Consider the following 24693-nt stretch of genomic DNA (forward strand, 5'->3'; position numbering starts at 1 on the left):
CCTCGAGACTGGCCTGGGTTCCCAGGTGTGGGTCAGCAATGGCCACTGGCTGGCTGCCCTTGGTGCCCCTCAACCTGGGATCCGGGAGCAAGGGGCTCAGCTGGCCTGCGCCAGGTGCCTAGGGTTACAATTTGAGAAGAGAGAGCAGGTTGTGGACCTGGGAGTGGCTGGGCGGGGGGCCTCTCCAGGGTCTCCCCCTACACACACACACATACGCACATACACGTACACTTACACAGAGCACAAGCTCCCGACTTCCTTGTGGCTCAGTGGCCGAGCACCAGGGCTGGCCATGGAGCACAGAGGCAGTGATGCCCCCTGCCCCCGCCCCGGCCCTACCAGGGCCCTGCACACTGTGCTCCTCAGCAGGTAACTGACCCCCTTCCACGTACTTGACCATGAGATGGGGTTCCCGCAGGCAAGGCCCAGGCCTCTTGGGGCCGCCTTAAAGTGACACAGACCGCCCCTCAGCCAGCATATCCTGATGGCCCGTGGCTGGCCTGTCCTCTGGTGCTACCCCACCCCTGTCCACGGGAGCCCTGTGTGGCTGGGGCCTGGGCCCACAGCCTGCACAAGACCCTGGTGGGAGCAGGCAGGGACTCCGTGCCTTTCTACTCAGGACCTGCTCCCTGGGCCTGCTCCATTGACCCTCACCCAGTCACCCCGATTTTGAACAGACGAGGAGACAGACCAAGGCTCAGTGGGCAGACCCAGGTGTGATGAGCATGGCAGGTGTGTGCCCTGTGCCGTTCTGTTTCCCCTGGCGAGGAAATGGCCTCCCAGCTGTGCTGACATCAGGATTCCCCACCTCCCCGCCCGGGCCAGGCACGTTTGCTACCTGTGCCCTCCCCATACCCCCTTGCCTAGATGCCCCAATGGGGATGTATTTTTTTTCTTCTCTTAGCCCTGTTTCTTTCTCCCAGCTGGGCCAACAGGAGGTGCACCTGAGGCTGAGGGAGAGGAATTCAAGGGGTTTGGCTCACAAACCTGCAGCCCACACAGCTGGAGCCGGCCAGGACACACACCCAGTTTCCAGCTCACGTGCTGCCAGATCTCAGCAGTAGCTAAGTGACAGGTGGCCACGGAAAGCAATAAACAGGTGCAAGCTCCCCCCGACACACCCCAGCTCCCTTGCAGTGTAGCCATGGGGCTTTGCCAGGCTACTCCCAGGCTTTCCTGGCACCCTCCCCCTCCCCAGGCCTGTCCCTGTCCACCTCAGCGTGTCTCTACTGTTCTCAGGGTCTCACTCCTTCCAGATCACTCCCCACACCAGAAATCCAGCGGGGCTGTGCATGCCGCCTGGGGCGCAGCTCTGCAACCGGCAGGATCAGATTGAGGGGTTTGTTTTTGGCCATTTTTTGTTCTCCGTGTCTACAAGAGATTAAATAAAAGCAGGATTCTTTTCTGTTAGAAATAATAATAATAAAATAAAATAAAGCTGGGGTCATGGATGAGAAAGTGCAGGGGACAAGCCACATTGAAGGAGGGGTGCCCACACAGATCTAGGTCCATGGCCCTGACCCACAACCAGCCCATTATCCTACACTGGATCTGCACTGGCACAAATCTGCCTGGAACTCCCCTCCTTCTTCCTTAGGAAGCCTCCTATGGAGAGAATCATGTGGACATCCCTAGTGCCAATCCCTGGAGGCTGGAAAGGGCTCAGCCATGCCCAAGGGTGGCAGGGAAGACAAACAGATGGCCTAACACACAGGATGGGGCAGGGCATGGCCACAGAAATGCTGCTCTCACTCTTCCTATTCAGCCTAACTCCCAGGGGTCCTGGAATCACCCTGGCTTTGCCTGCACTGAGCCTGTGGGGAGAGACAAGGTTCCTTTTCCACTCACTGAGACCCCAAATTCCATTCCCAGTCCTGCTGGGCCCCTCCTACCTGTGCAGAAGAAAGTGCCAAGGGCCCTATCTCCCAGACAGACCAACCACATTCTCACTCCCCACAGGGCTCCCCTGGGGCCTCCAGAGTTGATGTCCTGTGGCAGATGACTTCAGAGGAACACAGCTAACAAGAGCAGGAGCAGCAAGGGGCACAGGCAATGGGCACTTGGCTTGCATGAAAACAAAGCCTGGATGGGCTACTGTGGTAAGGCATGTCCTCCCCACCTCTCCCCACACAACAGTGATCTGCCCAGCCCCGCCCTGTCCAGTGCTGCTCAGTGACACTGCAGTGCACAGCAAGAGTGCCTGATGCTCAAAGGAACAGCTCCCAACATGGGGCACCCTAGTGATACCCATGAATGGAAGCCCCCCTCCGATTGGGCAGGACATCCCTGGCCAGTAGCCAGCGGGGCCAGGGCAGGGCAATGTTCCGGGATAGCAGCCAGTGGCCTAGCACTTCAGGTTAAGTTCTTGGCTACATGTTGTGGGCTGAGGAGTTGATTTACATTCCTTTAGCTGAGCACTCAGGAATTGGGCCTGCAGCAGTAGCACCCGGCCTTCCCAGATTCTTTGGCGTCCTATTGTCCTGTTAATGGGCTTGGGGGAAAGAGCATAAATTACGGTAATAAAGAGGCATGGGAGAGGCTGCTCCCACCACCATCTCTGGTCTCCGTGTGTCAGTGCTTGATCCTCAGACGTTCGCCGTGTCTACTATACCAGCTCAGCTGCCTGCGACAGCTACAGGCTCTGCCATGGCCAGGGTGGGGTTGGTGGGAGGGATACCATGCCCCTTGCACTATCTGGAGGCACCAAGGGACAGCACTACTCTCCCCGGCCCAGGAAATTCCGAGTGATCCTAAAGACTCAGACCTGTGTCTCGATCCTGAACAACTGAGTCCATGAATTCCCTGTGCCAGCACGACAGTCACAGTAGTGCCCACCAAGCCGGCACAGCCCAGGCTTCCGAACAGAGTAGGGAAGGTCGCAGGTGTCTCCCTAGTCGCACACAAAGCTCGCCCGCCCTCCTCTGGTCCTGGGATGTCCTGCTCTGGATGCCACCATTTGAGTCCAGAGTCGCTGCTTCTGCACACCAGGGCTGCGAGTCAATGAGACTGTCTGTGCCTCCTATGGCCTTCACCTTGACACCAGGGAGTACAAAAGGAGAAATCCTAAAGGCCCAAATGTCTCATAGCCTTGGGTCCACACTTGTGCTGACTTTTATTCTCTTGAACCATGGAGAAGATTCACCTAAAAGGAACCTCCAACTCCCCCAGGACCCACATCCTCAAATCTCCCACAATACCCAAGAAAGAGTCTGTCACCTGAGGGTTCCTCAACTGCAAGAGAAATGAGGGGAAGGGAAAATGCAGCCAGAGCTCCCAAGGAACACAGCAGCACCTGAAAAGGAACATTTAGGATTGAAATGACAGAAGGATTTAATTTGCTTTTTTGCTTTCTGTATTCTGCTTGCGGTAAAGGACAGTGAAGGGCAGTGAATAGTTGAATAAACATTTCATGATAGAGCCTGGGAGCCTGAGAGATAAGGGGCACCTGCAACTAGCCTCCGCCCCTAATTGCATGGCCCCCTCCCTGTTTATGTTAATGGTTCCCCCTCCCTGTTTATGGTTCCCCCTTCCTGTTCATGGTTATGGTTTTATGATTTTAGCCTTAGCTTACCCTTTAAAAAGGATGCTATACCATGACTCTGGGTCGATGCCTAGCCTCCTGCGTGAGGAACTGGCCCTGGCCCCAGTGCGCTGGTAATCAAATAAAGCCTCTTGCTTTTGCATCAAGTCTCGTCTTCGGTGGTCATTGGGGGAAACTCACTCTCTTGAGACAGATGGTAAGGTTTTTCCCTGTTGGGGGGCCTTACACACCGAGTTTGTCATGTAAACACAGGACAGCCCTTGGGTCTCAGGAGGAGAAGAACCAGAAGCAAAAGGCCGAGACTCCCTTGGAGGCTGTCAATCACACACACACACATCTGCCCAGGCCTTTGGGGTAGCTGGTGTCCATAAGAACAAAGGAATGCCTCCTGGTGTCCACACCCAACTTCACAAAGACCCACACATGCCCACTGTGCCCATCCCACAGCCAAGGACAGTTACCAAGAGCCTGAACCCCTCCTGCCCCACTCTGACCCATGGCCCACCCCAGGAGGACAGGAACTGAGGCCTGTTGGGCTGTCCCAGAACCAGGGAACAAGAGAGAAATCAGAAAGCACATGCATGGCCTCTGCACGCAGCACACAGGGCCTGGACTCCACAAGGCCATTCTGCCTGCTCTGAGGGTCATCTGACAGGTACACAGGTGTTGGAGGAAGCTTTCTCGGCCATGCTGAGCCTCCAGGACTAGCTCAGCACTCACAATCGCCTCCCTCCAGCAGTGTCTGTGTTGCTCTCATCTCTACATCCCAGCAGGTTCTTCTGACCCAGGCAGCCACTGAGTGATGCAGCCTCTCCCCTCCTCCTGTCCTGAGGGATGAAGCATCTGGTCCCTCCTGGTCTCTGTGGGAAAGCTGCTTGTGCTGGAGGGGCCGCTGCACAGGCTGCTCCCTCTGCTGGGACTGTGCTGCCCCTCTGTTTACCCCTCAGTCTAAGGAAAACTGGAGCCCTGCCTCCACCCAGCCCCCAGACTCCTGCTGCACTTCTCTTCTTCTCTGTAGACTAATCACCACCCACAGTGTTGTGAAATGCAACTGCTCACCATTTTTCTTCATTACCTGATCCAGTTCAAGTGTAAGATCAAAGGACCAGCACAGGTGTTGACCAAGCACTCAGAAGAAAGCCTGCATGTTGGAAACTCCCAGTGAGATTTCAATGAGTAAGTGAATTCCCACAGCACACTCAGAGCATATATAGGCTGCTATTGACATTTGGGGAAATACCAGTTAAAAATTTAACATTAGATAGAAGTAGTAAATGGTCACTAATGAAAAAGCAGGTTGTACTCCTGGCCACAGGGACCTTTTTCCCCTTGGACACAGCTTCCTGAACTGTCATTCTCTCTCTCCTTTAGCTTCTCTCCTCTCTGTGCCCTCAGCACTGCAGGACAACTCCAGGGTTAAGATGGATTCTCCTTCCTACTGGTCAAAGTGAGGCCATCCTCTTTCCCTGTTTGTAGTGTCTCTCTAGGAATTGCTACTTCATCAATAAGAGCCAGTGTGGAACACCTTGCCTTGGGATTTCTCCAGAATAGAAGCTTCAGACCCACCCAGCCCCTCCCACCCCAGGGTGAGCAGTGAGGGCTGCAGAAAGCAGCACCTGCCTCTGCTGCTCACTTCCAGGCAGCATATCTGGGACCCAGCCCCAAACAGCGACCTCCTGCAGGAGACTAACGCTGGCTGCTGTTTACTTCATTCTCTCTTTGTTCCAAAGTAACTGCAGAAGGCCACCAGACACATGCACATTGCTCAAGGGGTGGCACTGGGACACCCTGGGTAACCCTGGGTCCTAGCACCTGGGATTGATCCCACCTCAGCAGTAACCTGGGTTCCTTCTAATGCACTCCTGGAGGGTGGCAGGTGATGGCTCGAGCCATGTGTCTGTGCCATCCACAGGGAGCTCTGGATCAAGTTCACGGCTTCTGACTTTGGTCTAGCTCAGGTCCAGCTACTACAGGCATTGTTGGTGAGTAACCAGAAGATACAGGATCTCTCTCCTTTATGTGTGTGTGTATACATATATAACATATATCTCTCTTTACTTTCCATAATAAAATTTTAAAATAAAATACTGGAAAGAAATGACATTGAGAATACAACAGGACTCACCTGAGGATGTCAAACTCACAGAGCTGCCAAGCTGGATCCTCATGCGGGATTTTACCCATAAAGGCATCAGTGGAGCATTTCAAAGAGCCTACTGGTGGTATTACAACAAGTACATCAACGTGAAGTAGGGAGCATTGCTCATATGAACATGGTGCTGGCAGGCTGCATGCTTTTCAGCAACTGTCTTTCATACAAGGAGCTCAAACATCAACAGTGGAGTAAGTACCACTGAAGAGGTCAATGTGTAGGGTACACCCTGTATTCCTGTCACAGGCCTTCCTGGCACACCTCCCCTCCAAGGGCAACTCCATCGTCACTGATCTAATGCCCTAATAAAAGATGATGGGTTAAAAAATAATATTGAGGAGAAGCAAGATGGCAGAATAGGGTAAGGACACATTTCAACGGACGGAAAAACTTTTAATCAGGATGAAGCAGAGAGGACATATTCCAGGAAATAGGAAAGGACAGAACAACAGCAGAGAGGTACCTGGAGACTGACAGACACAGGAAAGCAGCGGACACAGCAGTGTGGTGTTGCAGTGACTGATACTCCAGCATGGCAATCTGAACTCCACTGGCAGCCAGAACTCCACCAGCAACCAGGTGGGAAGGGACTTTCACTGGGAGCTTGGGAAGTGAACCCAGAAAAAGAACTGTCCATTCTGCTGGTCCATTTGATTTGACCAGGAGCGGAGACAGAGCAGCAGATCCCAGACAGGCAGTGCGAGAACAGGGTGGATTTCACAGCCCAGTCAGCCCCCTAAAGCTGAATTGGGCGCCATTTTGTGTAAGGAGGCACAGGCAAGGGAAAGGACTGAGCATACACTGAGCTGGGAGTAAACTCATTTCTGACTCAGTGAACTGCAACAACGTGGCATTCTACATGTTCCACCCAAGACAGGTCTGGGTAGCCCTCAGACCTGATGTCCAGCAGATCAAGAATTCTAGTAGTGGTATGTCAGGGGCCATTTTACACACTGTGGCAATAGCTTTAGGACTGCAGGGGACAATAGTGAACTGCGCATGTGCTGAGCTCGCGAGAACTCACTAAGTTCCATGGATTGCACTGGTCCCACAGAAAAATAATACCAACTGTGGCATCGTACCAGTCAAAATAGGTCCATGTGGCACCTAGACCAAACATCCAACAGGTTCTGGCAAGATCGGTGCCACCAACAACCTAATTATATAGGACACTTGGTGTCTCTCTAATCCTGAAACCTGTTCCAACCGGAAGTGGGAGCAAGGTTGCAGAGACAATGGTGCAGCCTCACCACGGTATCACAGGAGGTGGAGAGTGGTGAGCCAAAAGCTGGGGCTGTGGAGACTAAGGTGGAAATCTAACATAAGAACCCAGACCTGGAATTCACTGGAGGTTGTGGCACAAGTGGCTGCAAGCAAAAAGTTGTGTACCAACTGCAATAACTCTTAGATCATAGAATAGCATCATTTTCATCAAGAAGGGTCTTGATTTTCATTTCTTCAGCTACACGTTAGTCATTTAATAGCATGTTATTTAACTTCTTGGTGTTGTTAATTTCTTTTTTCTCCCTGATGTTGATTTTGTTTTGTGGCTCTTCATTAAAGGGGATGTATAGTAGCTGTGTAATGGAGACTGTCATATCTAGTAACATGTCATTAACTTCATAGCATTGTAAATTTCTATTTTTCTTTCTATTGTTGATTTTGTATCATGACTTTTCATTCAAGGGGATGTACAATAGTTGTGTAATGGAGACTGTCATATCTAGTAACATGTCATTTAACTTCATGGCATTGTAAATTTCTATTTTCCTTTCTATTGTTGATTTTGTATCATGACTTTTCATTGTATCCTCCAGATGTGAGGATACAATGTAGTATGCATTTCTACTTCCAGACAAAGATGGACTTACAATGAAACTGTTTACTATATCTTGACAATAGGATTCTGGACTCTCTGCCATTGTCTATGCACACAATGAAATGCATAAATAAATAAATAAATAATTGTTAAAAAATAAAATTGAACATGCTGTTATTCTGCTGCTTTGGCTTCACAGACCCCCACTTTTAGAAACAAGATAAGCGAGCCTGGTGGGGTGGCCTAGTGGCTTATGTCCTCGTATTGAATGCCCCGGGATCCAATATGGGCACCGGTTCTAATCCCGGCACCTCCACTTCCCATCCAGCTCCCTGCTTGTGACCTGGGAAAGCAGTCGAGGACGGCCCAATGTGTTGGGACCCTGCACCCGTGTGGGAGACCCGGAAGAGGCTCCAGGTTCCCGGCTTCGGATCAGCACAGTACCGGCCTGTTGCGGCTCACTTGGGGAGTGAATCATCATTGGACGGAAGATCTTCCTCTCTGTCTCTCCTCCTCTCTGTATATATGACTTTGTAATAAAATAAATAATAATAATAAAAAAGTAAACAAGATAAGTAACTATTTGAGTGGGGTTGATGCGTGGGAAAAAGCAAGTGTTTCCCAGGTGACAAATCAGACCTCAGAAATATCCAAAGATAGATTCTGGATCCTGATTATAATATTTATTTGTAATATTCAAATGACAAAATGACCTACTAATCTGAGTGGAGGGGAGAACAGCAATAAGATATCAGTTGATGCAGTTTGATAAATGATCACCAAAAGATGAGCGTTAAGGACCAATGTTGCATAGTGGGTAAAGCCTCTGCCTGTGATGCTGGTATCCTTTTCAGGTGCTACTTGGTGCCCCAGATCCTCTGCTTCTGATCCAGCTCCCTGCTAATGCACCTGGGAAGGCAGTGGGAGATGATCCAGGAGCTTGGGCTGCTACCCCCATATGCGAGACCTGGAAGAAGCTGCTGGCTCCTAGAGTTAGACCAGCCCTGCTCCAGGTGCTGCAGCTCTTTGGGAGGTGAGCAGCAGATGTGCAATTTGTCTCTCCTCCCATTCTCCTTCCATTTCTCTCTTCCTGTCCTCCTCTTCTTTCCTCCTGGCTTCCTCTTCGCCTCTCTCTGTAACTCTTTCAAATAGGTCTTTTTTCAAAATGAATAATATATGCCGCAAAATGGATAGAGCAGCAAAATATTTACGCTAAATGAGAGAAGTCAGATGTGGAGACAGATGTCTCCCGTTCTCCCTTATATGTGGATGCTAAATAAGCAAACAGGGGCCAGCATTGTGGGTTGCTGGGGTCCGTGTGATGGGTGTGGAAAACAGGAAGGTGTGAAGAGTATTGCTCCATTGCAGGCAAGGAATTTCCCACTGTTTGGCAGGGCCCTGCGGATATCTCTACGACCACCTGAATGCAGCTCTGCTTTTAGGGGCACTAACAATGCCCTGCCCTAAGATGATGCCTGGACCCTACTTCCTCTTGGAGCCTTGAGAGTGCCCTGTGATTGGCCCTTTACTGCTTGCCTTGGGCGTGTAAGCTGATTGGATAAGCCAGGGGCTTTGGGGGAGGTGGGAGGAGGTCCTCTGCGTAATGGAATTAACGGATTTAACTGAAATAACTGAAGGCTTCTGGGTAACGGATTTAACGGATAGGATGGATATATAAGCCAGGGGCTTCTGCCCAAGGGAAGGAATAAAAGTGCCTCTGAAACACTCTCCAGTATCGGGTGATTTCTTCCACAGGACGGGAGACACCGTTATCTGGTGCTGTGACTCGGATAGAAGTTAGCTGGTGAATACCAGGGAGGTAAGTAGCTGAGCAGATCGCTCAGGGAGCCGCTTACAGCGGGAATTAGTTTACAACTGAGCCTTTTGCTTAGGAAGCCGCACTATGTGGGGACGTGCACGTCAGGTTCGCAGGTTAGAGACAAAAAAAAAAAAAAAGTTCACGGTTGAGTGACTAGACAAAGATTAGAGCAAATGTGAATTTGTCCTCCACGGTGGGCATACAGCACCTGCTGCAGAGATTGTTAAGTGAGTCAGGAGAGTCAGACTCGGAGGATAATGAAGAGGCCTCTGGGAGAGAGTCATCTGAGGATCCTCCACCCATTAAAAGCTTGGCTAAATGCTTTGCTCTGATAGCAGTTCTTCGGATGCTGATTTTGTTAGTCAGGCCTTATAATGCTACAGGTGGCCACTTTTTGATTCATGCAGACCTCCATTACTTGACCCTAAGTTTTCTGTTGCCTGGTTTTCTACCTTTTAAATATCTTTTTAGTATGATCAGAAAGAAAAGGTCAAAAAAAAAAATGATTTTACAGAACTTGTCCTGTAGACTTGCAAATTGTACTTTGGAAGGTATTTGTTGTAATAAATGTTTGGCAGGCTAACTTCATCTGCATATCCATGGCCCATGGCAACTTTTGGGAAGTTAGAATTCAACAAGTAATACAAGACAAATCTGTTGTAATTCTTAAGGTTTCATTTGTGATGTTTTCAAAAATGTGAAATTTTATCGCAAATAATTTGTTATAGAAGTAAACTAATTCACTATTAAATTACTTCAAGGTATAAGTTAAATTAATGTGGTATTTATTGTATATAAAGCATTTATATAGTTTAAAGTAATTCTTGTGTTTTCGGCTGGTTATCAAACTTCTCACTGCTTTAAATTGGTAAAGATTTTGTATTTAGTTTAAAGGTATTTGAGTGATGATTTCATGTCAATAACGAAGTCTAACCTATAATGTGTTATACTTAACAACAAAAACCTTCTTCCAGATATTTTTAGCCATCCTTAAAGGGGCATCCAAGAATTCAAAAGTTTCCAATTCTAGGGTTTCCCTTGGTATTCTTATGAGGCCTCAAGAATGCCAACAGATTTATCTCCCGTTTTGTGGAGACAGTTAATCAGGTTGATTGGATTAAGATTATTGCCAAATGTAGTAAAATTCTGTCGTGTCAAACTGTTATATACATCCATGGAGTTGTGATAGCTATGTTACTGGGAAGACTAAAATTCGCATTCTTGCAGTGATGAAAAGATTTCATAGTGGTGACTTTTCTTTCTCAAGGTCTTTATTCAAGACTATTTACTTGATGGCTTTTCAGCTACTGGTTTCTGGAGAACACTACTATTACTAAGTTTGATTGAGAATATTGTTTTTTAAGACTCCAAAAGCATGTGTCTGTGTGTGTGTGCGCGCGCACATATGTGTGTCTTAATGTTTGTCTTCTGTATAAGGTGTTTAAAATTGTTATAATGTGTTACTGTCTGTTTGTTGGTCAGAAAATATTCCAGCTTTTGTGAATTAAGTTTAAACTTCCTGTAGGAAACATTTTTTTTAAAAGCAGGTAAATTTATGCATCTGTCTCAGTTATCTGGATCCTCAACTGCAAACCCAGGACACATAATTTGCATATCAACAGCAAAAGCAGGTTGCCTGGAGCTCTGAATTTTGCAGACACTCCCAGAGCTTTCTGATAGGATTGTAAAAATATCTAAGTGACTTTAAACTTTTGCTACAAACTCATTTACTTTGAATAAGATTACTAGTTAACATGGATTTCTTAAATTTATGTAATTTAAATTACTAATAATTGTTTTCAAAATATATTATATCATTGATACATTTATTATGAACCTGTATTCCTGTCTCATTTATAACAGCAAGTAGGCCTTTGGGATAAATGTTTAGTAAAGCTATTATTTGACAGTTTTCACTTTATACTAACCCTATAAGAGTAAGCAACCTGGTACCTCAAACCCAAGGCCCACATCCCGTCCTCATTTGGGGGTGAGGATCAGTCTATATTTTTCCAAAAAATGAAAATGGTCCGAGGTGGATTCCTGAGAGGCTTGTCCGGCAAGCTCCTGCTGCTGAGTCTTCTGAAAGCTCGGGTACTGGCCAAGATGATGGCATTTGAATCGGAAGATCGACGGGACAAGCAAGTATATTAGGCTTTTATATATTATATATTAGCATTTTTAAAGCGCCCCTCTCTTTTTGTGCCCATGCTTTTTCTTGGAAGGTGGCACACCAAGAGTTTTGTTCAGACACTGCGCAGCATAATGCTGCTACAGGAAACCCCCAGTGGAATTTAGATACAGGCAGTGGGGATCTACAGGGATGCCTCTCCTAAGTTATTCAAGGAGCCAATGAGCCTTATGTTGATTTTGTAGCTAGACTTATTCAAACTGCCTCAAGAATTTTTGGGAAGGTGGAGTCAGCAATGCCTTTGGTAAAGCAGTTAGCATATGAACAGGCTTATAAATGGTGCCAAGAGGCAATAAAGCTGTGGAAGTGTAGAAAAAAAAAAAAACATGCTATATAAACAGAAAAGGGGAATAGGGATCAATATAGATCCCCAAAGGACAAACTAGTTATTATTTTTTTAGGTGAGTATTAATATTAGTAATTCCACTGTGCCATCACTCTGCACTGTATTGACTAATTAAACCTTAGGAATAGTGGCCATTCTTGTACCTTTTCCAAAAATTTTCCCACAGATAAAAACAGTACATTTAGAGGACATAAGAATTCCTACCAAAATCCTATGCAGAGTATAACCAAGAATTCTTTTGAAGTGAAGCCTCCGTTTGTGCTGTGGAAGCAGCAATGTCCATGATTCTTGGAGGCCAGTTGCAGAATTGTTTCTATTTTTATTTAGGTAATGATACTTTTGAGAGCTTGGTAGCAGTGGTTAATTGCATTGCTTTTCTTTTTGGCCCACTTCTGTGTGCCTGCCGTTTGTGTTTCTTGTTAGCAATGCTAGTCAGTTAGGGAGTCACTTAACTTGTGGAATAGATTGTTTTCTTTCAGAATGTTGGAATACAACCGAGTACCCGCTGGCTGTGATGATGTGCCTGCCCACCTATTTTCCCAGACTGATGACAGTTAAAGAAAAAGACCTGTCAGTCCACCTGGGGCCAGAGTATGACTTCTGGGTTACCGCTGCCACTGTAACAGCAATAGCTACAGTTGCCGCTGCTGACACCACAGCCATTGCGTCTGTACCAGCGATTATGACTATGATCACCCTGGCGCGGCAGATCTCTGTGGTTCTTCAGACATAGGAGCAGTTTAACCAACATGTTTGGACTGGTTTGCTAATCATAAACTGATGAGTGGACTTAAGAACAGGTGGACATGTTATCTGAGGTTCTCTCAGTTTTCAACTTGCAGCTAATCTATTTAGAAGCCTTTCGGTTTATTTGTATGGGACTTGGGATGTTCAGTTTGATATAACTATACATATAGTAATCCTGTTCAATCTGTATCTGCCCAGCCCTGGAATGCTTGGGTATTGTGTACCAGTAGGGGTGGATGTTCAGATATATCAGCTTTTGCAATTATTGATAAGGTAGTGATAAAAAATTATAATTATAGTAGTAATAGTTCTAGAATATGGGAAGAAGATGTTAAAGTTAATTGCAGTCATGATGTTATCTATAATGCTATTTATGTATGTGTACAAGCTCCATTTATGTTTATTGTTTCCATGAGTGCTAATGTTACCCTTTTGAATTGCTCTGTAATTAAGTATGCCCTTACCCAGTGTTAGAATGGCTCTGGCACTGCGGTGCTGGTACACATTCCACAACTTATTCCCATGCCCGCTCAGGTGAAAGAAAGTGATCTTCAGGTTCTTATTCAACATACATTTTAAAACAGACATTTTACTTGTTAATCAGAGGGTGGATCTTTTGCAGGAGGCAGTGGAACAACTGCTCCATTATATGGGGACCTCCTGTGTGCTTAGTCTACCTGGATTGTGTGTTACTCCCTCTATTGTCACCAATGGGTCCCGAGGATTGAATTTGCCCAGAGAGTTATCCGCTATGAATAGCACCAAAGTAGAGATTGCCACGGTAGAGCAATGGACAAATTGGATACTAAAGGGTCTTTCCTTTGCACGCCAATGGGCCGGTATAGTAGGCCTGGGCCTTATTTTATTTCTTTGAGGTCTGCAGACGCTTCATCTTCAAGCACGACGTCAGCAGCAACAACAGCAGCTGCTTGTGCAAGCTGTGCTTGCCCTTCACAACAGAGAATCCCCAGAAATCTGGCTAGGCATGTTGGACTGGTAGCCAGAAATGGGTAAGTATCTGATACAGCTTCACCAACCTAAGACAAGTGCCTGTTCCTAGCCACGTGGTTAGCCCATGATGGATAACGGGAGCCTGAACTTGGAACACCTAAGACAGGCATGGTCCTTTGCTTAATAAAACAAGAAGGGGGAGCTCTGCTTTTAGGGGCACTAACAATGCCCTGCCCTAAGATGATGCCTGGACCCTACTTCCTCTTGGAGCCTTGAGAGTGCCCTGTGATTGGCCCTTTACTGCTTGCCTTGGGCGTGTAAGCTGATTGGATAAGCCAGGGGCCTTGGGGGAGGGGGGAGGAGGTCCTCTGGTAATGGAATTAACGAATTTAACTGAAATAACTGAAGGCTTCTGGGTAACGGATTTAACGGATAGGATGGATATATAAGCCAGGGGCTTCTGCCCAAGGGAAGGAACTGAAGGTTGGAATAAAAGTGCCTCTGAAACGCTCTCCAGTATCGGGTGATTTCTTCCACGGGACGGGAAACACCGATACACTGCCTCCCTTTGCATGGACACCGAACAACCCCACTGAGATTTCTGTAATCTATTTAGGCATTGTCTGCCTCTGTGGAGTTATTGTATAGTATCAATGTGAGCTTGGGAGCTGATGTTGCTGATACCGTTTTAGCCAAAAGGCCTTTCATTATTGCTGTCACAGCTGCCCCCATTAACAATATGCTGATCAGGGGTGTTAACTCCGCCTTTGATCCTATGCTAATCAAGGGTATAGCAGAAACCTGTGCCTAGGCTTTTCCTCTCCCATTGACCATATTGCTAATCAAGGGTGTTCTGCCCCCAGGAAGTGGAATCTCCTCTTTCCCTCTTTCTTTGAGTCCTGCCTTCTGTGATACATTTCCTCCCTTAGCTGATTCAAGACTAGCTATAGAATGAGGATTGTAGTAGGAATGTGCTACTGATTGATAGGCACCAGGATGGATAACATCCTGCCTTAGGTGAAACAAACGGCAGAGATAGCCTTAGAAACATCCACTTGACCAAGATGTAAAAAGTCTGAGCCAGAGTTTGACTGATTCTGTATAAACAAAGTGGACAGCTTTCTCGCATTGTCCACAATGATCATGGAATCCTAGTGGTCCATCTATTTTCTTTGCGCCTCATCCACGCACCCTTCTCGAGTTCCGAACTCGGCTGGAGCTGGACTCCGGCAGTGGGTAGTAGGTTGAGCTGCCAACATCCATCTCACTTGTACACCACTTCAAGTCCCAGCTGCTCCATTTCCCATCCAGCTTCCTGCTGTATCACGGAAAGTAATGGAAGATGCCCAAGTGCTTGGATCCCTGTCACCCACGGAGGAGAGATGGATGAAGGCTCAGGCTCCTGACTCTGGCCTGGTCAGTGTCAGCCTGTGCAGCTCTCACTCTCCCTGTGTAAGTCTGCCTTTCCAATACAAAAATAAATCTTCAAAACATAAAGAGAAAATAATGCAATGAAGAGGATATAGAAATCATAATTGGCTGTATTGATACACACACTCCACACATGCATTAAAATGCCGCAGGGTCTAGACACACATACAATAATCCTGTGTGTGTAGATCAGGATACATGGGACTTAACATCCCAATTCTGAGTGTGAGGCTGGCCTAGCATAGATTCCAGTTCAAAATGTTTAGCATGTTGAAGCTTCCATTGTTCTCTCTCTCTCCTGGCACCAGCTCTGGAAAAGCCACCTGCCTTCGCACACACAGCCTTGGAAAGGATCTTAGGCCTCTTCACTGACCACCAGGTGGCACCACATGGAGCCCTGCCCACCCAGTCCAGCCTCAGAATGGGCAGCCCTGGCTCTCAGCTCCATTGCTTCATGCGACAGTCTGAGCAGAAGCCTTCATTTCTTCTTCTTCTTTTTTTTTTTTTCACTTTTTTTTTAAATTTTGTTTTAAATTCATTAATTACATTGTATTATGTGACACAGTTTCATAGATATTTGGATTCTCCCCACCCCTCCCCAAACCCTCCCACCATGGTGAATTCCTCCACCTTGTTGCATAACCACAGTTCAAGTTCAGTTGAGATTCCCCCATTGCAAGCGTATACCAAACATAGAGTCCAGCATCTTATTGTCCAGTCAAGTCCAACGGCTTCTTAGGTATACCCTCTCTGGTCTGAAGACAGAGTCAGCAGAGTATCATCCCAATCAATTAAAAGCTCCAACATACCATCAGCAAAAATTTACATCATCATGGAATTAATTGACATTGTAATGAGTAACCAATATGGTAAAAGTAAATGCGAGTTCTTATCCACCTTCTGTGACCACCTCAGAAGCCTTCATTTCAAACAAATGAAAATAAACATGAACATTTCTATATGAAACCTTGGGAGACAAAAAACGTTTGTTCATGTTGTGCCATAATATATTAAACAGGTTCCAGAGAGGATGAATGATTGCAATTTTTTTTTTAAGATTTTATTATTATTGGAAAGCCGGATATACAGAGAGGAGGAGAGACAGAGAGGAAGATCTTCCATCCGATGTTTCACTCCCTAAGTGAGCCGCAACGGGTCGATGCGCACCGATCCGAAGCCGGGAACCTGGAACCTCTTCCGGGTCTCCCACACGGGTGCAGTGTCCCAATGCATTGGGCCGTCCTCAACTGCTTTCCCAGGCCACAAGCAGGGAGCTGGATGGGAAGTGGAGCTGCCGGGATTAGAACTGGCGCCCATATGGGATCCCGGGGCTTTCAAGGCGAGGACTTTAGCTGCTAGGCCACGCCACCGGGCCCGAATGATTGCAATTTAATTAACAGTAAAAGATGAAAAACGTGTCATTTGGCTTCAGGCTACAAGAATGACCATGGTTAATCAGGATGCATTTAACTGCTGTTCACAAGAATCTATTTGACCTTCTATTTTCAACCCGGACTCAGTTAAATGTCAAAAGATGAGCCAAGCCATGCAGCCTGATCCTCTAGTGGCCTCTATACATGCCCCTGGGCTGTTGCACACATCCCTGTATTCAATCAACTGCTGATGTAGATGCCACTGGGAATTGATTTTTAAAATGAAATGAAGGTCCTCATCAGATGTCCCTGAAATGGGGGATACTCTGTTCTGGGGAGCCCTTCAAAGGACCGGGCTCTCCCTGTGCACAGATTCATGTGTTTGTCACTCTCTGTCTGTAACAGCCATTCTGACAGGGCCAGGGAACATCTCCTTGGAGTCTTCATTTGCATTTCCTTGACGCCTGGTGCTGTTGAGCATTTTCCATATAGTAGTCATTTCTAGTTCTTTCGAGAAATGCCTAGTAGGTCCTTTGCCTATGTCTTAACTGGGCTGACTGGTTTGGTTTGCTTTGATTTATTCTGTTTTTTGACAAATGCTGGCAAAGATGTGCAGAAATGGGAAAATTGTATACAATGTTATTAGGAATATAAATTAATGCAAACATGGTGAAAAAGAGTGTGGAGATTTCTTTAAATCTTTGAACTGCAGCTTCCATATGATCCAGAAATCTCATTACTGGACATACAACAAAAGACCTGAACTCATTGTGTCACAGTGGAACCTGCTCCACTGCTTAGAGCAGCACTGTTCACAATGGCCAACATTTGAAATTAATTAAGCATCCATCATCAGATAAATGGGTAGAGAAAATGCAGTATACACACATAATGGAATACTATTCATCAACAAAAAGAATAAAGTTTTCTCATTTGCATCCAAATGATTGGTCCTGGAGGACATCAAGTTGAGTGAAATGAGCCAGACACTAAAACATATACCACATGTTCTCCCTCATTGGGAGCAGGAAATTTAATCAATAAACTATCTAAATGTAATAGCTGAAAGTCAGAGACAAAGAGTAGTTAAAGAGTTGTGATCAAAATAAAGAGAGGGACTGAGAGTGGGAGGGGTTCAGTGTCAGGCATGACATCCTCCCTCTCCCTGACTCTGAGGTCCCTGGTGTGTGAGGAGTTAGACTGGGTAGTAGGCAGTTAGGGTATTCTGGGTCCCCAAGTCATTTTCCTTCCCAAATATAAAAGGGAATTTTCCCACCATGTTTTAGATTCACCAGAGCACGTCTCTTCCAAAGGACAAGGGTGCTATTAGCATATCAATTCCCCACCTGAAGCACCAGTCATTACTGAACTCCGGCCATTGTGTGGGAGGGTCTCAGGCCGATCTCCTTATCATTGAAAGGAGGGCAGGAGGAAGTAATACACATATGCCTAAGGCCTGGAATGTCCTATGTCTGGCACCTCTCTGGTCTTTTTGTCCCAAAGGCAGATACCTGAGGACCAGGAAATTCCTTTGTCCTTAGAAAACCCCCTCTTTGAAATAAAGCTTTAAAAGGTCCCGACACCCCCCCATGCACGACACCCCCCCATGCACGGGTCTTTTCTATCTCAGAGCCCCCTCCCGTCACTAGGACAGGAGTCTCCTTTCTCAGCTTTTCTAATAAATCTTACTTTAAAACTAAACTGTGTCAGCATGAAAATTCTTCTTTCCTGCGAGACAAGAATTTTTTAAAATTTATTCATTAATTACATTGTGTTGTAATTACATAGAATCTGGGATTCTCCTCCCACCCTCCCCCCATGGGCGAGACAAGAATTGAGGTTGCTGCAGTATTCGGAGTTCAAAAACCCTACAACAATATGATCAAACACATACAATCTTTTTTGGCTCTTTGAATCAGTTGAGTGCCTTTTGCCAGCATGTACACATATAGTATTACTCTATCTGCTGGGGTTACAGCTTTGACCAAGAGCCCTAAGTCTCTAATCTTATGGGCCCTACATTCTAGAGGTTTCTGTAAAGTGAGATGGAGCCGTTTCAGTGAGTTACCTAACAACAGTCTACTTGTTTATATTGAAAGGGAACATTTGGGATTGGAAGGACAGTGAAAGGCAGTGAAATATTTCATGATAGAACCTGGGGGCCTGAGAGATAAGGGGCACCTGCAACTAGCATCCGCCCCTAACTGCATGGCCCCCTCCCTGCTTATGTTAATGATTCCCACTCCCTGTTTATGTTTATCCCTCCCTGTTTATATTTAGGGTTCCCCTCTCTGTTTATGTTTAGGGTTCCCCCTCCCTGTTTATGTTTATGGTTCCCCTTCCCTGTTCATGGTTATGGTTTTATGGTTTTATGATTTTAGACTTGGTTTAGCCTTTAAAAAGGATGCTATACCATGACTTGGGGTCCATGCCTAGCCTCCTACGTGAGGAACTGGCCTCGGCCCCAGTGCGCTGGTGATCAAATAAAGCCTCTTGCTTTTGCATCAAGTCTCGTCTTCGGTGGTCATTGGGGAAACTCACTCTCTCGAGACAATTGGCAAAGTTTTTCCCTGTTGGGGGGCCTTACAATATGAAAGGCAGGGTCAGGGAAGGCACTGTGAAACTTGGCAGGTTAAGCTGCCACCTCCAATCCAAGCACAGATGAGAGCACCTGTGTGACTACTGACTGCCCTGTTTGCTACTAGTCTATGTGGGAAAGCAGGGTGTCGGCAACGCCCACGTCACCACGTACCCCGGGCCTAGCGGAGAGACTAGGGTTACAAAAAAGACAACACACAAGACAACACACAGTGGGTCATTCTTGTAAAGAGAATGCCATTTATTTGAGGTCAGCTTGCCTCTTTTATAGTCTGCCTAATCCCTCCCAGTATTATCCCAATGTTCAAGCAACACCTAAGCTCCCCTGAGGGCATCTTAAAAAAGGGGAAGCAGGGAAGAGGAACTTGCAGTCAAACCAGGGGCTAAATGTATCAGGCCAAGATTGCCCATCCTGTTACCCTTTAGAAACAAGCTAAGCTGTGGAGTTAACCCTTGGGAGACCGGGGCCTACATCAGGGCAAGATGGCCCATGTGCTTGATTCCCTGCACACAAGTGGGGGCCTCAGTGAATTGGTGGAAAATGGATATGTGATGCCGGCCTTGCAAGTAACATTTCACTCACTACCACACAAATGATGCTGTTGGACTGTTTTCATGAAGAAATGATCCCCCTGACTCACATCAGCAAGGCAGCTGACCACAGCAGGAATGTCTGTTTCTGGGTGGCAAGAGATGTTGCTAATGCTCAGGACTAAGAGGGGATAGGAGTGACCACAGGGAGAGGAGGAAATGGTAGGGGGGAAAGCTGAGAAGAGGTGAAGACAGGTGTGGAGGTATAAGGATTCTTTTTTTTTTTTAAGATTAATTTATGTTAATCAGAAAGTCAGATATACAGAGAGGAGGAAAGACAGAGATCTTCCGTCCAATATCTCACTCCCCAAGTAGCCACAAAGGGCTCATGCTGAGCAACCCAAAGCACAGAGTCCAGAGACTCACACCCGGGTGCAGAGTCCCAAGCCTTTGGGCTGTCCGCAACTGCTTTCCCAGGCCACAAGCAAGGAGCTGGATGGGAAGTAGGGCCGCCAGGATTAGAACTAGTGCTCATATGGGATCCCAGCAAGTTCATTAGCTGCTAGGCCACCACACAGGGCCCAGAGCTCAGGATTCTAAAGCAGCAGGTGGGCAGGAATGTTCAGAGCCCAGCTGGGATCCCAGCATTCTGTATTTAATGCATCCTGTGGGGCTGCCTGAAATCTAACGTACTCCTGATGTGGCTCAAATTGAACAATAAAACACAGGCCAAGGTATAAACATAAAAATAAGCAAATCCAAACTGTCGGGTCCTCATCAGGTCTCTCAGGATTCCTCAGCCAGCCCCGGGCCTATCCTCAGGGAGGGGACAGCACACAGGCCTGGGCAGCCCGGCACAGGGTCAGGGCACAGTCCCTGGTACCCGCCTGGCCCTCAGGGTCTCAGTCCCAGGGCGGGGCTGGGCCAAGGAGGCAAGTGCAGGGGAGTCCCCACCTCCTCCAGGGTCACTTCCCCTCTCACAACCTGAGTGAGCTCCTTCTGCCCGGACACTCGTGACGCGGGCACAGCTTGCACTTCCATTGGGCGAGCGGCTTCCAGGAGTCAGTGCCATCTGCTCCCGGTTATAAAGTCGGCTGCGAGGCTTCAGGATCAGAGTCCTTTCAGGTGTCCAGGATGGGATCTCTGGCGCCCCGGACTCTCCTCCTGGTGCTCGCGGGGGCCTTGGCCCTGACCGAGACCCGGGCGGGTGAGTGCAGGTCAGGAGAGAGACGGGCTCTGCGGGGCAGGAGCGAGGGGAGCGCGCGGAGGGGACACAGGACCCCGGGAAGCCGCCTCTCTGGGTCCTCACACCCCCTACACCTCCTGTTCTCTCCTCTCACCATATTTAAGACCCTCCCCTCTCCTCACCGCGTCATCTCGCGGTTCCCACACATCCTTAGTCTCCTCCCTAACCCAGCTCCACACTCCTTGGTCCCAAGGGTTCCGCTCCGAATCTCAGCCCCTCTCTCCCCCAGGCTTCCACTCTCTGAAGTATTTCAGAACCGCCGTGTCCCGGCCCGGCCTCGGGGAGCCCCGCTTCTTCACCGTGGGCTACGTGGACGACACGCAGTTCGTACACTTCGACAGCCACGCCAAGAACCCGAGTGCGGAGCCGCGGACCGCATGGATTCGGCAGGAAGAGCAGGAGTACTGGGACAGGCAGACACAGATCGCCAAGAACAACGCACAAGTTTACAGCGTGAGGCTGGACACCCTGCGCGGCTACTATAACCAGAGCGAGGCCGGTGAGTGACCCGACCCCTCCCCACGTGCGCCCAGGTCGCTCCGGGTCCCCGGGGCCGAGGTCCCCCCACCCCGACACTGCGCGCCCCGCGGAGACCCTCGGCGGGAGGAGCCCGCGGGACACGCCCGGGTTTCGTTTTCGGTTTCAGTGGAAATCCCCGCGGGTCGGTGAGAGCGGGGGCGGAGCTGCGTGGCCAGGGCTGACCGCGGGCGGGGACAGACTCTCACACCTACCAGAAGATGTTCGGCTGCGAGGTCGGGGAGGATGGACGCCTCCTCCGCGGGTACTCTCAGTGGGCCTATGATGGAGCGGATTACATCGCCCTGAATGAGGACCTGCGCTCCTGGACCGCGGCCGACATGGCGGCTCAGAAGACCAAGCGCAAGTGGGAGGAGGCCGGTTATGCTGAGCACCACAGGGCCTACCTGGAGGGCACGTGCGTGGAGTGGCTGCGGAGATACCTGGAGATGGGAAAGGAAACTCTGCAGGGGACAGGTACTAGGGGGTCGCCCTCACCCACCTCCCCGGGGGCTGGGGCAGCAAGGAGGGGAGGAAACTGGGACCCAGGCCAGTATACCCCTCTCCTGATGGCCAAAGCAGGGAAGTCCTATTGGACTTTGAATGCAGTGCCAGTGACCCACAATTCCCTCAGGAGAATAGGGACCTGGGGGAGTGGTAAAGGCACAGAAGATTCTGGAAAGGACCCTGTTGGTGCCCTGGACTCCCCCAAGGTTTTGTGATCATCACCCCTCCCAGACCTGTCCTCAGCCTCAAACCCCTGAAGTGGGAGGTTTCATTCCAGACTATCCTCCCCTCAGAGACCTGGGCCCTCCTACCCTAGCCAGATACCTGATTCTAGAACTTTCCTAACACTAGATTATCCCATTGTCTGAATCCAGGCAGGGTCAGGGTTTTGACTTCCTCCACCATCCCATTTCTCCAGGCTACTCTCAGGAAGGTCACTGAGTGTAACTTTAGTGTCAGGGGAAGAACATGAAAGGCCTGAATTTTCCAAATCTTCCCTCAGACCCACCCAAAGCACATGTGACTCACCACCCAGTCTCTGACCACAAGGCCACCCTGAGGTGCTGGGCCCTGGGTTTCTACCCCAAGGACATCTTACTCACCTGGCAGCGAGATGGGGAGGACCTGACCCAGGACACAGAGCTGGTGGAGACCAGGCCTGCAGGGGATGGAACCTTCCAGAAGTGGGCAGCTGTGCTGGTGCCTTCTGGAGAGGAGCAGAGATACACATGCCACATGGAGCATGAGGGGCTGCCTGAGACCCTCACCCTGAGATGGGGTAAGGAGTGAAGGGAGGGAAAGAGCCTTCAGCAGGGGCAGGACTGAGCCCTGGGGTCAGAGCCCCTTAATTTCCCTTGCCTTCTCAGAGCCTCCTCAGGCCGCTATTCCCTGGTGGGGAGTCATCACTGGCCTGGTCCTCCTGGCAGCTGTGCTCACTGGAATTGTGGTCCTTGCTTTGAAGATGAAGAGGAGGAAGAGCACAGGTAGGCAGGATGAGAGCTGGGTCTGAATCTCCTTCCCCAGAGAGAAGGTCCCCATATCATATTCCCAAGAAGCATAGTGCACACACACCTGCTCCCCCAGCTGAGCCCCAGGTGCTCACACTGGCTCTGTTGCTAAGCTTAAGTGAAGGTGGAGAACAAACGCTTCATGGGTGTGACGGACTGGCTTGGCTGGGAGCAATCAGTCTGACACTAACAGGACCCTGGGAATGGTGGGCAAGGATTCGACAAGTGACAAACAGATACGACAACTCAAGGCAGTTGTATCTGAGTGCATTTTGCAAAAGAAAGGCATCAAATTATATGCAATAGATTATTACAAAGGGACATTCTCTTTGTTTATTCATGTGGTTACATTTCTACAATTTTCCAGGGAGGTAAGTGGGGCTGTTGAGAAAAAAATTGTTCTCTAATAACCTGGTGATAGACTGCGGTTCCTATTTCTTGTGGACGTGGCTTTTCACCAGTTGCAGTTTTAATCATTAAGCAATTAGCTCTCATTGTGCCTTGTGCCCTACATTGGTTTTAATATTAACCTGTCTATTTTTCTTAATTTTTCTTCCTGTGGTTTTTTAAGCTGTAAATGTCTAATATAATCATCTTTTAGGAAGCCCCAAAAATAGACCCAGGTGGGTTTATTAAAGCTAGTGACCTAATAGTTTTTATCCCATACTGCTTGTAATCCTTGTACAATCTCTTCAGAAGGCTTCATAGAATATTGAGCCTTTGCTATGCATAAAGAGCATTATTCCAGCCATAAAGATAAGAGCACAGAGAGTACAGCCAGAAACATCAAGACCACTAGAGATGTAGCCAAGTCCAGGAGGCATCCTTCCTTGAAGCTTCCGCCTCGGCCTGGTGATGTTCTCATGCAGGCTCCAATGGAGGTGGTGTGACACATGGGGATCACTCTGGTAACAGGGACCTGAGTTCCAGCAGCCCCAGGTCAGGGGGAGGGCCCAGCTGAGGACACACCCCCAGGAGAGGTGCCTCCTAACCCTTTCCTGGGTCTGCAACCACAGTTCTAGAAACTTCCCTGAAATAAGCTAGTCTTCTGACTTCCTCTAGGCAGGTCCTCAGGCCCTGCCTTCTCCCTGCCTCTCACTAGATGTTTTCTGTCACAGGTGGGAAAGGAGGGAGCTACATTAAGGCTGCAGGTAAGCACTGGGGTGTGTTTGTGGATGGGGGAGTCCCCAAAGCCCTTGGCATAACCCAAGGAGAAGCTGCCCTGCCCACCCTGCTCCTCTCTCAGCCACACCCCTGGGGCTCTTACCAAGTCATGATTGGTTTGGTTCTCCCAGGTGGGGACAGTGCCCAGGGCTCTGACTCCTCTCTCACAGCTTGAAAGGTGAGATCTGAAGGACCTGGAGGTTAGAGGGCATAGGGTGAGCAGACACAGAGGGGTTGGGGGATTCCTTGAATCTGGACATTTTCACAGTGTGTTGTGCTGTTCCTGTCCTCATATGCAATGACCTCAATTTTTCACCTTGTTTCTGTAGTGTGAGACAACCGCCTTGTTGGGGCAGACATGCTGAAGTCCCCATCTTGGTTTTCTTCAAAAAGCCCTGCCCTCCCTTCCTGCCAAGGCATCTGAGTGTGTTCCTGTGGGCACAGTGTGAGGTGGGAGACTGGCCCTCAAGGCCTAGCATGGGCATCTCTGTCCCTGTCTCAAGTCAGGTGCACCTGCTGCATCTTCATCCTTCCTGTGCAATTCATTTTTTTTTCCAATTCCAATCACGGGGTGTTGGTGAGAAAATTAAAAGAGGAAATTCTAAAAATTTGACAAAATAAACAAGCACCAAGAACTTTCCAGAACCTGTGTGTTTACTGTGTTAAATCTGTTGCAGGTGGGGACAGGAGAGGCTGGGATGCCCTGGGTGAGGACAGGCCTGTGCCAGGCAGTGCTCATCCATCAGACTTTCCC

General features: G+C 48.4%; 1 protein-coding gene across 8 annotated transcripts in view; it reads left to right on the forward strand.

Moving 5' to 3' along the window:
- Nucleotides 1-24693, forward strand: part of LOC101527525 (putative HLA class I histocompatibility antigen, alpha chain H) — a 129346-nt gene that overhangs the window by 48239 nt on the left and 56414 nt on the right. Inside the window, exons 1-8 of one of the 8 annotated variants that reach the window (XM_058665787.1) lie at nt 20623-20706; nt 20975-21244; nt 21463-21738; nt 22271-22546; nt 22635-22751; nt 23894-23926; nt 24071-24117; nt 24269-24408. The exons of 1 other annotated variant lie outside the window; for it this stretch is intronic. In XM_058665787.1, the coding sequence (XP_058521770.1) occupies nt 20634-20706; nt 20975-21244; nt 21463-21738; nt 22271-22546; nt 22635-22751; nt 23894-23926; nt 24071-24114 (1089 nt within the window). In that variant the 5' untranslated portion in view covers nt 20623-20633 and the 3' untranslated portion in view covers nt 24115-24117; nt 24269-24408. Of the gene's footprint in view, nt 1-20622; nt 20707-20974; nt 21245-21462; nt 21739-22270; nt 22547-22634; nt 22752-23893; nt 23959-24070; nt 24118-24268; nt 24409-24693 lie in introns of those variants that run through there. 6 more of the 8 variants (XM_058665792.1, XM_058665828.1, XM_058665832.1 and 3 more) reach the window with 6 other exon arrangements.

The sequence above is a fragment of the Ochotona princeps genome, chromosome 1, assembly GCF_030435755.1.
Source record: "Ochotona princeps isolate mOchPri1 chromosome 1, mOchPri1.hap1, whole genome shotgun sequence".
Lineage (NCBI taxonomy): Eukaryota > Metazoa > Chordata > Mammalia > Lagomorpha > Ochotonidae > Ochotona > Ochotona princeps.